This window comes from Phalangium opilio, unplaced genomic scaffold (genome assembly GCF_054372755.1).
Source record: "Phalangium opilio isolate 3A_F unplaced genomic scaffold, DU_Popi_V2 ptg000075l_1, whole genome shotgun sequence".
Classification (NCBI taxonomy): domain Eukaryota; kingdom Metazoa; phylum Arthropoda; class Arachnida; order Opiliones; family Phalangiidae; genus Phalangium; species Phalangium opilio.
The window spans coordinates 554,687-565,741 of NW_028324184.1; the positions used below are offsets into that span (position 1 = coordinate 554,687).

Below are 11,055 nucleotides of genomic sequence, written 5' to 3' on the forward strand. Positions count from 1 at the left end.
AACATAAGTTTATCAATGAACATTTTCTCCGAAATTAATTTTATGAGTAGTATAAAATTAATTTTATAATCATATTACGGCACAAGAGAGCTACATATATGAAATTTGATGATTAATGCCCTTCGATATTCTGAGTATTATAAATAACATATTTTGTCCACAATTTTCGGCGATTATTTCCTACCCCTTAACAGCCGCCATTTTGAAAAAAAATCGCTTCGGAATGGCGTGTGGTTTTTATCACTTGAGTTGAAAGGTTTATTATAAAAGTACAATGAACTGTTAAGTTAGTTCTTTTAATTAGAAGTGTTTTAAAGAATTGGGACAATAATCGAAAATGAGTACTTTAGTCCCCGGTAAACTTAAAGTGGTCGAACTAAGGGCCGAATTGGCATCCCGGGGTTTAGATCAACGAGGGATCAAAGCTGTCTTGGTTGATCGGTTAAAAAAGGCCCTGGAAACCGGTAAATATTAAATTTATACTGTATTCACTTTAAAGTTATACCAAAAAATGTTTCCTTATAAAATACACTCAAAATAACGACCCGGGTATGTTAATTTGTTCAGAGCTCTTTCTTTGAATCCCACCCCCATCTCCTTCCTCTCTCGGACTTTCTCGGTCAATTGTTGGGCCTTTGTTTAAATGTTAAGCCTAAATTTAACCCTTTTGATATATTTCAAGTTATTTTTACTTATCGCGCTTTATATAATTTAATATTTTAGAAAATAAATCGCAAGAACCCAAAGAAAATTTTGTAACAGATACTGAAAATGGAGTAAAGTCAAATTCAAATGATACTTTAAACGAATCCAACAAAGAAAAAATGGTGCAGTTAGATGAAAGCCAAGATTCGGTAAATGATTCTTTAGCTGAAAATTCTACTACCGAACTAGAAGAACAAAATAAAATTGTGAGACCACTTTTATCATAAGTTCATAACAGTATTTTAAAGATTAGACCCACTCATTTTATCATTACTACATTACTACCTTAGGACGCGTCTACAGCCAATGGTGAAGGTACATCTCCTACCAAATCTAGCCTTTCTCCTACAAAAACTAAAGACACACCTGATTCTTCTGTAAAAGATGACAAGCCCCAGAGTGATGGGAAAGAACAGGAAGGTGATAAGGATAAAGTTGATGGAGATGAGGAAAACTACGATGAGGATTACGAAGAAGGTGATTACGAGGGTGAGGAGGATGAATATTACGAAGGCGATGAAAATTACCCGGAAGAAGGTGATGAAAATGTAAAAGATGGTGATGAGAATTGCCCAAACCCAAAAAAAGGTGAAGAGAATCGCGTAAAAGAAGGTGACGAGACTTTACCAAAGAAAGATAACGATAATTGCCCAGAAAAGAGTGATGAAAATTGCCCTGATGAGGGTGAAGGGGAATACCCAGAAGAGGGTGATGAAAATTACGAAGAGGGTGAAGGGGATTACCCAGAAGAGGGTGATGAAAACTATGAAGAAGGGGATTACCCTGAGGAAGGGGATGAAAACTATGAAGATGGTGATGAAAATGCTGAAGATGAAACAATGGCTGTTGAAGAAAATGCCGAAGACAAACCTTCTGATATAAAAACTGAAAAGAACAAAGAAGATCATCAAGAAGATAAAAGTGAAAGTGATGTTAAAGACTCTGTACCTAAAGATGAAGAAGTTAAAATGGAAGTAGTTGAAACTGAAGATCTCAAAGACAATACTAATGAACTATGTATGTTTAATTAATTAATTAATACTTTAATTCTTAAAATAATTTTTGTTAATTGAAGTCCCCCCCCCCCTCCTGATACTAATTCTTAATTAATTTTAATTTCTTTTTGTTAATTATTAGCAGCTAAGACATCAGAAACAGAAAAAACGTGAGAAATTAAATTTATTAATTAATTAATGTCTAATAATATGAAAAGCTAATTAAATATTAATTTAAATTCCTTTAGTGAAAGCAAAGATATTATTAGTTCATTAATACGTAATGATGAACCCATTGTTATAGATGAAAAACCAAAACGGTTGGTTGAACTAGATACTTGTAAGTTTGGTGTATTTATTTATTTATTTCTAGTTTTATTAGAGAACTATAATTAATTAATTAATATTTATTTTGATTGATTGATTGCAGATAATTCTGATTTAAATTTAACTATCAATAACGCAACTTGTACAGCGACTCCTTTATCACAAGGTGGCTTTGCCTTTATGTGGGCTGGAGCCAGAGCTTCTCACGGTATTACAAAAGGAAAAGTTATTTATGAAATTAAAGTAAGTATAATTAATTTATGTGTTGTTAATTAATAATTTATAATTAATCTTTAAGTAAGTATAAATAATTAATTTATACGTTAATTAATAATTAATTTATAATTAATCTTTGCTCATTTTAATTAATAATTAATTTATAGTTAATCTTTGCTCATTTTAATTAATAATTAATTTATAGTTAATCTTTGCTCATTTTAATTAATAATTAATTTATTATTAATCTTTGCTCATTTTAATTAATAATTTATAATTAATCTTTGCTCATTTTAATAATTAATTTATAATTAATCTTTGCTCATTTTAATTAATAATTTATAATTAATCTTTGCTCATTTTAATTAGGTATTACATCATTTATACTCCAAAGAAATTGAAGATGAAGTTAATCCTTATGTTTTAAGGCTTGGATTTTCTTGTGATGAGACTTCAATGCAATTAGGTAAATTAATTTAATTTAATTAATTTGAAGTTAATTAATAACTATTTAGTTGTGAAAATGATGGATAAACTTCTTTCCCCGACTGATACAAAACTGAGGATTAAGAATAATCTGATTTAATTATAATTATAGTTTTAAATGTTTTGGACTTGTTAATTTAATTTAATTTAATTGGGGATTTTAAATTAAATTAATTTAGGTGAAGAGCCTTTATCATGGGGGTTTGGAGGCACCGGAAAGATCTCTACAGAGTGTAAATTTACCGATTACGGAGAACCATTTGGTGAAAATGATGTTGTGGCAGCCCTTCTTGTAATTTTACATTTTTTTCTCTTAGTCTTAATTTCTATTTATTTTATTTACTAATTAATTAATTAATTAATTAATTACTTAATAAACTTTAATTTATTCATTCAGAACATGGATAGCGATCCCATTGAAATTTCCTTTGCCAAAAATGGCAAACATTTGGGTATTGCTTATAACATTAAAAAATCAGTCTTGGGTGATAAGGCTTTGTTTCCTCATATTTTGACCAAGAATAGTTCCTTCAGTTTTAATTTTGGTCACACGGTAATATAATTAGTTTTAATTACTTATTTAATTAAGTTTAAATTAATTTATTTAAAAATTTTTAGACCTTTTTCTCACTAAAAGAGGAATTTCCCGATTTCGTCTATCTTAGTGAGGTTTCGGAGGATGATTTAGTCAAAGGAACGCAACCACCTTCATCTGTAGACAATTGTGAAGTTAGTATACTATTTTAATTATTTTAGGCGCCATTTTCTTCCTAAATTTTGAAACAGATGATGGATAAACTTCTTTCCCCGACTGAAATCAAATTTGAAGATTAAGATTTTTCTGAATTGTTTAAATTAAAAATAAAATATTGATTTTTTTTAGTTAGTTTAATGATATGATATTAATGTATTAGTATTATTTTCTTTCTTTTTTTAGATGATCATGATGTGTGGGTTACCTGGAGCTGGAAAATCTACTTGGGCCATGAAATATAATGAAGAACATCCCGATAAGAGATATAACATTCTTGGAACCAATAATATCATTGATAAAATGAGGGTAATTGTTTTTTTTGGGTCTATTTTAAACTTTAAAATTAAATAACTTATCAGCACTGACTAATAGCGAAGTATCTAATATTTAATGCTTAGCTGCAAACAGTGCAATATTAAATCAATGACTAATTGTAATTTATTTTAAACTGGTATAAGTCTGAGTTTAAGATGCAATTGGCCAATAATTCTTATGGGTAACTGTTTTGTTTAAGGCTGTTTCTATTTAGGACCAAGTTTTAGGCTTAAATAGCCAGGGAAACTATTTGGGCCCAAATCTTAGGCTTAAATAGTGTGAATGATTTGGTAAGAGCTATTTGAGCCCAAATTTTGGGCATAAATAGCCTGTTACTTTATAGGCAGAAAACAGTTTGTCTTAACCATAAGTTTTTAGTATGATTGGATGGGGGGCAAATAGGGCTATAACATACTCAAAGGACATCCCCGTATCTCTAGTAGAACCAGAGTTACGAGCCTCCAAAGTTGGGTGTAATGCTATTCCTATGGAGGGGGCAATGTTTGTGAACATTTTGCTCAATTACTCGGCCCCAGTTTGTCGTAGCCCTATGTTCTTAGTATGGTTGGATGGGGGACAAATTGGACTATAACATACTCAAAGGACATCCCCATATCTCTAGTAGAACCAGAGTTACGAGCCTCCAAAGTTGGGTGTAATGCTATTCCTATGGAGGGGGCAATGTTTGTGAACATTTTGCTCAATTACTCGGCCGCTGTTTGTTGTAGCCCTATGTTCTTAGTATGGTTGGATGGGGGACAAATTGGACTATAACATACTCAAAGGACATCCCCATATCTCTAGTAGAACCAGAGTTATGAGCCTCCAAAGTTGGGTGTAATGCTATTCCTATGGAGGGGGCAATGTTTGTGAACATTTTGCTCAATTACTCGGCCGCTGTTTGTTGTAGCCCTATGTTCTTAGTATGGTTGGATGGGGGACAAATTGGACTATAACATACTCAAAGGACATCCCCATATCTCTAGTAGAACCAGAGTTATGAGCCTCCAAAGTTGGGTGTAATGCTATTCCTATGGAGGGGGCAATGTTTGTGAACATTTTGCTCAATTACTCGGCCGCTGTTTGTTGTAGCCCTATGTTCTTAGTATGGTTGGATGGGGGACAAATTGGACTATAACATACTCAAAGGACATCCCCATATCTCTAGTAGAACCAGAGTTACGAGCCTCCAAAGTTGGGTGTAATGCTATTCCTATGGAGGGGGCAATGTTTGTGAACATTTTGCTCAATTACTCGGCCCCAGTTTGTCGTAGCCCTATGTTCTTAGTATGGTTGGATGGGGGACAAATTGGACTATAACATACTCAAAGGACATCCCCATATCTCTAGTAGAACCAGAGTTATGAGCCTCCAAAGTTGGGTGTAATGCTATTCCTATGGAGGGGGCAATGTTTGTGAACATTTTGCTCAATTACTCGGCCGCTGTTTGTTGTAGCCCTATGTTCTTAGTATGGTTGGATGGGGGACAAATTGGACTATAACATACTCAAAGGACATCCCCATATCTCTAGTAGAACCAGAGTTATGAGCCTCCAAAGTTGGGTGTAATGCTATTCCTATGGAGGGGGCAATGTTTGTGAACATTTTGCTCAATTACTCGGCCGCTGTTTGTTGTAGCCCTATGTTCTTAGTATGGTTGGATGGGGGACAAATTGGACTATAACATACTCAAAGGACATCCCCATATCTCTAGTAGAACCAGAGTTACGAGCCTCCAAAGTTGGGTGTAATGCTATTCCTATGGAGGGGGCAATGTTTGTGAACATTTTGCTCAATTACTCGGCCCCAGTTTGTCGTAGCCCTATGTTCTTAGTATGGTTGGATGGGGGACAAATTGGACTATAACATACTCAAAGGACATCCCCATATCTCTAGTAGAACCAGAGTTATGAGCCTCCAAAGTTGGGTGTAATGCTATTCCTATGGAGAGTATGTTTTCGGAAATTTTGCTTAATTACTCGACCCCTGTTTGACGTAGCCCTAAGTTTTTAGTATGGTTGGATAGGGGCAAATAGGACTATAACATCTTCAAAGGGCATCCCCGTTTCTCTAGTAGAACCAGAGTTATGAGCCTCCAAAGTTAGGTGTAATGCGTTTCCTATGGAGGGGGCAATGTTTGTGAACATTTTGCTTAATTACTCGGCCCCAGTTTGTCGTAGCCCTATGTTCTTAGTATGGTTGGATGGGGGACAAATTGGACTATAACATACTCAAAGGACATCCCCATATCTCTAGTAGAACCAGAGTTATGAGCCTCCAAAGTTGGGTGTAATGCTATTCCTATGGAGGGGGCAATGTTTGTGAACATTTTGCTCAATTACTCGGCCGCTGTTTGTTGTAGCCCTAAGTTTTTAGTATGGCTGGATAGGGGGCAAATAGGACTATAACATCTTCAAAGGGCATCCCCGTATCTCTAGTAGAACCAGAGTTATGAGCCTCCAAAGTTTAGTGTAATGCTATTCCTAAGGAGGGTATGTTTTTGAACATAATGTTTAATTACTCTTCGGCCCCTGTTTGCAGTACTGGTTCTTCAAATAAAGAAAAATTAATATTGTATTGTCCTATAATTCTGGAAAACCGTCCTATATTTTCGAAATTAGACAGTGACTATTTAGGCCCAAATTTTGGTCCCATATAGCCACTTTCTTTGTTTAAATTTATTTTTTGGTTCTATTTTAGGTAATGGGTTTACCCAGAAAACGTAACTACAATGGCCGCTGGGATGTTTTAATTCAAATGTCCACTCAGTGTATTAACAAACTGTTCCAGATTGGTTCCAAGATGAACAGGAACTATATCCTAGATCAGGTGCGAATTAGATTAATTTATTTTTAGCAATATTTGGTTTTGAAACAGATGATGGATAAACTTCTTTCCCCGACTGAAATCGAATTTGAGGATTAAGAATTTCTGATTTTAGATATTTTTTCATGATTTTGTTGTTTTCTCTTTGGAATTGATGGAAATTTGTGGTATAATAGTATCTTTCTTTCCTTTTTTTCTTTCTTCTTGGGGTTTATTCTTTTAGACTAACGTGTACCCCAGTGCCCAACGTAGAAAGATGAAGAGCTTTGATAAATATAAGAGAATAGCCGTAGTCGTTGTTCCGAAGGATGAGGAATTTAGGAACAGGATTCAGAAACGCGAGAAGGAAGAAGGGAAAGATGTACCTGATTCGGCTGTCCTGGAAATGAAAGCCAACTTTGCTCTACCGGTAGTTGGCGAAATATTTGACGAAGTTCGTTATGTCGAATTACCGCGAGAAGAGGCGGAAGAGCTGGTTAAAAAATACAATGAGGAAGGTAGAGCGGTTGTTGGTGCGCCAGTTAAAAGAGCTCGATTGAGCGAAACGCCAGCGGTATTTGCTACACCACCTACTGACAGATCTCGCGACCGCAGTCCGCCTTTTAAAAGACAAAGAGAAAGCGCGAGTGGTGGTGGTGGTCGTGGTTCTTGGAGGAATGATAGAAGTTCTTCGCGAGATAGCAGAGATAGAAATGATAGAAGTAGAAGTAGACACGACGATCGGAGAAGCGGTTCGGGGAATAGAGACGGGGGAAGAAGGGATAGCTTTAACAGAAGTGGCGGTGGTTCTTTTGGAGGGGGTGGTGGAAGTGGAGGATTCCAAAATAGAGGTGGTGGTGGTGGCGGTGGACGAGGATTTGGCGGGGGTAATAGAGGAGGAGGAGGAGGAGGGCGTCAAGGTGGAGGAGGTAACCAAGGTAACTTTGGCGGTGGTAATAGAGGAGGAGGTGGTGGTGGTCGTGGAGGTAACTTTGGAGGAGGAGGAAATCAAGGTGGGGGTAACCAAATGGGCAGAGGTGGCTTTAGAAATAACCAAAGAGGTGGTTTCGGCGGCCAAGGAAACTTTGGAATGGGTGGCCAAGGTGGTTTTGGCGGGAATAATCAGAGTAACCAGCAAAGAGGGGGTGGTTTTGGCAGTGGAAATAACATGAACAATCAACAACAACAAGGAGGCGGTGGTGGTGGCGGCTTTGGAGGGGGAAATAATTTGAACCAACAAAGAGGTGGAGGTAGTTTTGGAAGTGGAAATAATGGCCAACAACGCGGTGGTAGTGGTGGTGGTGGTTTTGGGGGAAACAACAACCAAAATCAAAGAGGAGGAAACAGTTTTGGAGGAAATAACCAAAACCGAAGTGGATCTAATTTTGGAGGGAGAAACCAAAGCCAACAAGGAGGTGGTAGTTTTGGCGGGAACAACCAAAACCAACAAAGAGGAGGCGGGGGTTCCAATTTCGGTGGTAACAACCAAAACAGAGGCGGTTCCAGCTTTGGAGGGAACAACCAAAGCAGCAGAGGCGGTTCCAGCTTTGGAGGGAACAACCAGAACAGCAGAGGCAGTTCCAATTTCGGTGGTAACAACCAAAGCAACAGAGGTGGTTCCAATTTCGGTGGTAACAACCAAACCAGCAGAGGCGGTTCCAATTTCGGTGGTAACAACCAAACCAGCAGAGGCGGTTCAAGTTTCGGTGGTAACAACCAAACCAGCAGAGGCGGTTCAAGTTTCGGTGGTAACAACCAAAGCAGCAGAGGCGGTTCTAATTTCGGTGGAAATAACCAAAGCAGTAGAGGCGGTTCAAATTTCGGTGGTAACAACCAAACCAGCAGAGGCGGTTCTGATAGCTTTGGAGGGAACAACCAAAGCAACAGAGGTGGTTCCAGCTTTGGAGGGAACAACCAAAGTCGAGGTGGTTCCAGTTATGGTGAAAACAATCAAGCCAGTTCAACTTTTGGAGGCAGTAACCAAAATAGAGGCGGATCTAATTTTGGTACCACCACCCAAAACCAGCAAACAGGAGCTGGTAGTTTTAGTGCAAGTAACCAGGGAGGCGGCGGCGGCGGCGGCGGCGGCGGCGGCGGCGGAACCTTTGGTGGTAACAATAATTACCAAGGAAACAAAGGCCGACAAGGTCTGGGATACAGTGGTGGCAAAGGACGACAAGATACTTCTTCTGTAGGAGGAAATAACAGAAGCAGTTTTGGTGGTGGTGGTAATCAAGGCAGTGCTGGATTTGGAGGGAACAATCAAAGAAGCAGTTTTGGCGGAATTGATAACAAAAGTGATGAAAAAGCTTTTGGAAACAATCAAAGAAATAGTTTCGGTGGTAATGTCAATCAGAGTAGACAAAGTGGAGGCAATACTTCTCACGGAAGTAATAGTTACGGTGGTGGAATGCCCGGTTTTGGCGGTATTAGTAATGCGGGACAAACAGGCGGTTACACCGATGGTGCTGTTAGTGCCCAGAAAGAACAGCAGCAGCAACAACCACAACAACCAACTTATGGTAATAGCAACCAAATGACGCAAATGGGTGCCAACCCTCAACTTTCCACTGCTTGGGCTACTGCCGCTGCCAGTATGGCTTCTCAATCTCTTCCTCAAGCGCAACAATACCAGACTACACCCCAGAAGCAGCCTACTGGTAAGATTAGTTATAAAATTAATCCTCTTTTTAACCAACACACCCATCAGGTTTTCACCTTTCTTTACCAGGTTTTAACCAACCTACAGCTGTGGCTTACAACATGACGGGTTATGCCCCTCAAATGGGCTATGCCCAGACATACGGGCAACCTTACGCTCAACCAACAGCTACCAGCTCCGCCGTCGCATCCGTCCCTACAATGAACACGCAACAGCAGCAACAACAGGCCATGGCCTCGACCCTTTATTACCAACAGCAGTGGCAACAGATGCAACAGAAACAGCAAGTTATGACTCAGCCCTATCAGAACATGCAACCCCAGCAAACAGGCGTTGTCGGGTATCCAACTCAAACCAGTTACGGTGGATACAACCAAGGAAAAAATTAAAAAAAATGAATTAACGAGAAAACCGGTAATTAACAATAATTATTGTGAGAATAGATCTATTTTAGATCAAAATCAACTGAAACGTCTGTTGGGGGGGGGGGGGGGAGTTTGTGAACAATGGATTGGACCTTGCGTAGAAAGAGAAAACAATGTATTTAAAGCTTTATTTTAATTTTATTTTGTTTTTCTTCAACATGGATTTAGAAATTTTACGGATTTAATTAATTAACCACAGTTCAAACAGTTCAAATTTTACCAATGAAACATTTTTTTTTGGTACCACAGTTTGTTTAACATTTAGATTATTAGTGGGTTGTGATGATAGTCTGATAAACATTCCCTGGCTCCGTGTTTGTCATACTTCGTGTGTTAACACCCATAGCAATGTGACAAACATGTTATGTTTTAATATTCTAGCGGGGAAATGTTTTAACGTAAAATTCATCATACATAGACTTCTTGGTTTTCTTGAGTAAATCATACAAAATTTCATTTTTTTTTACAATTAATTCAAGGACTAGTTAATAATTAACTATATTCATGACCCATCTCATTAAAATTCGAGGAAAAGTCTTAAAAACAACCCCAAAAATTCATGTCATCTCATTAAGCCATTTGTATTGTTAATAGGATGAAACTATGAAATGAATTAAACATACATACACACACTAAACACACGCGATTTTTCTCCACTAACTTTTTTTTTAGCATAGTTAATGTTAAATAAAATAATTAACGCAAAATTGTGTCGATAGCAACAAAATTTACCAATGCTTTTCATATGTATTCATGCAGTAAGTATGCATTTTTAATTATAATTGTATATCTAATATCTCCCGGCCCCTTTATACATCGCCTTTTTAATTTTAACATTTAGAAATAGTTAGGCCTAAAGGTGTTTTTCAATGCGAAAAACTTAAAAATTCCATCGAGACATTTTAATTCACATTTTATTAAGAAATAGGCCTATGATAACGTAACTGGAATTTATCATTGAAAAATTGACTCTCAAAAATGTGTATTTAATTATACTGAGAGATATCCTTGTATAAAAGTGTATGGCTCATTATATATATTTTTTGTTGGTGAAATATGTATTATTTCTTTCGTAAAATATTAAAAATCTTAATTTTTCTCACAAAATTTACTATTTTGTTTTTATTTCCGTTTTCGATAAAAATTTGGCGCCAAAATACGTTTTGGTTCCAATTGTTACCAGTAGAAGGCCTTCTCGTATTGCCGAAAGTTTGCAAGTTGTGAATTTTGCGTTATTAGTGAAAGAAAGTTAGTTTTTATTATAGTGTGTTTATTATTACACAAGTTTCATGGTATAACTACATATATTCAGATTAATATTTAGTATTTTCTCGCCAGAAATCTGAGGGACTATTTATCGTCTCA

At 37.0% G+C, this 11,055-nt stretch overlaps 1 protein-coding gene across 5 annotated transcripts; it reads left to right on the forward strand.

Moving 5' to 3' along the window:
* Window positions 1–197: 197 nt before the first annotated feature.
* Window positions 198–10,797, forward strand: LOC149658596 (uncharacterized). Of its 5 annotated transcripts, none has more exons than XM_089844179.1 (15): window positions 198–464; window positions 724–911; window positions 996–1,722; window positions 1,843–1,870; window positions 1,949–2,040; window positions 2,131–2,270; window positions 2,613–2,709; window positions 2,909–3,021; window positions 3,127–3,282; window positions 3,348–3,458; window positions 3,667–3,789; window positions 6,499–6,627; window positions 6,848–8,138; window positions 8,178–9,263; window positions 9,314–10,797. In XM_089844179.1, exons 1-15 carry the CDS (start codon window positions 338–340, stop codon window positions 9,652–9,654), a joined length of 4,749 nt encoding a protein of 1,582 aa, XP_089700305.1. In that variant the 5' UTR covers window positions 198–337; the 3' UTR covers window positions 9,655–10,797. The 5 variants fall into 5 exon arrangements, with proteins under 5 accessions (XP_089700305.1, XP_089700306.1, XP_089700302.1 ...); XM_089844180.1 differs by having other exon boundaries at window positions 996–1,020; window positions 1,090–1,722; window positions 6,848–9,263; XM_089844176.1 differs by having other exon boundaries at window positions 6,848–9,263.
* Window positions 10,798–11,055: the final 258 nt, after the last annotated feature.

Excerpts from the sequence above, each read along its gene's own strand:
- LOC149658596 (XM_089844176.1), top strand. The coding sequence starts at position 338 with ATGAGTACTTTAGTCCCCGGTAAACTTAAAGTGGTCGAACTAAGGGCC. Across the intron at positions 2,041-2,130 it reads GTTGGTTGAACTAGATACTT|ATAATTCTGATTTAAATTTA; the intron begins GTAAGTTTGGTG and ends GATTGATTGCAG. Across the intron at positions 3,459-3,666 it reads CATCTGTAGACAATTGTGAA|ATGATCATGATGTGTGGGTT; the intron begins GTTAGTATACTA and ends TTCTTTTTTTAG.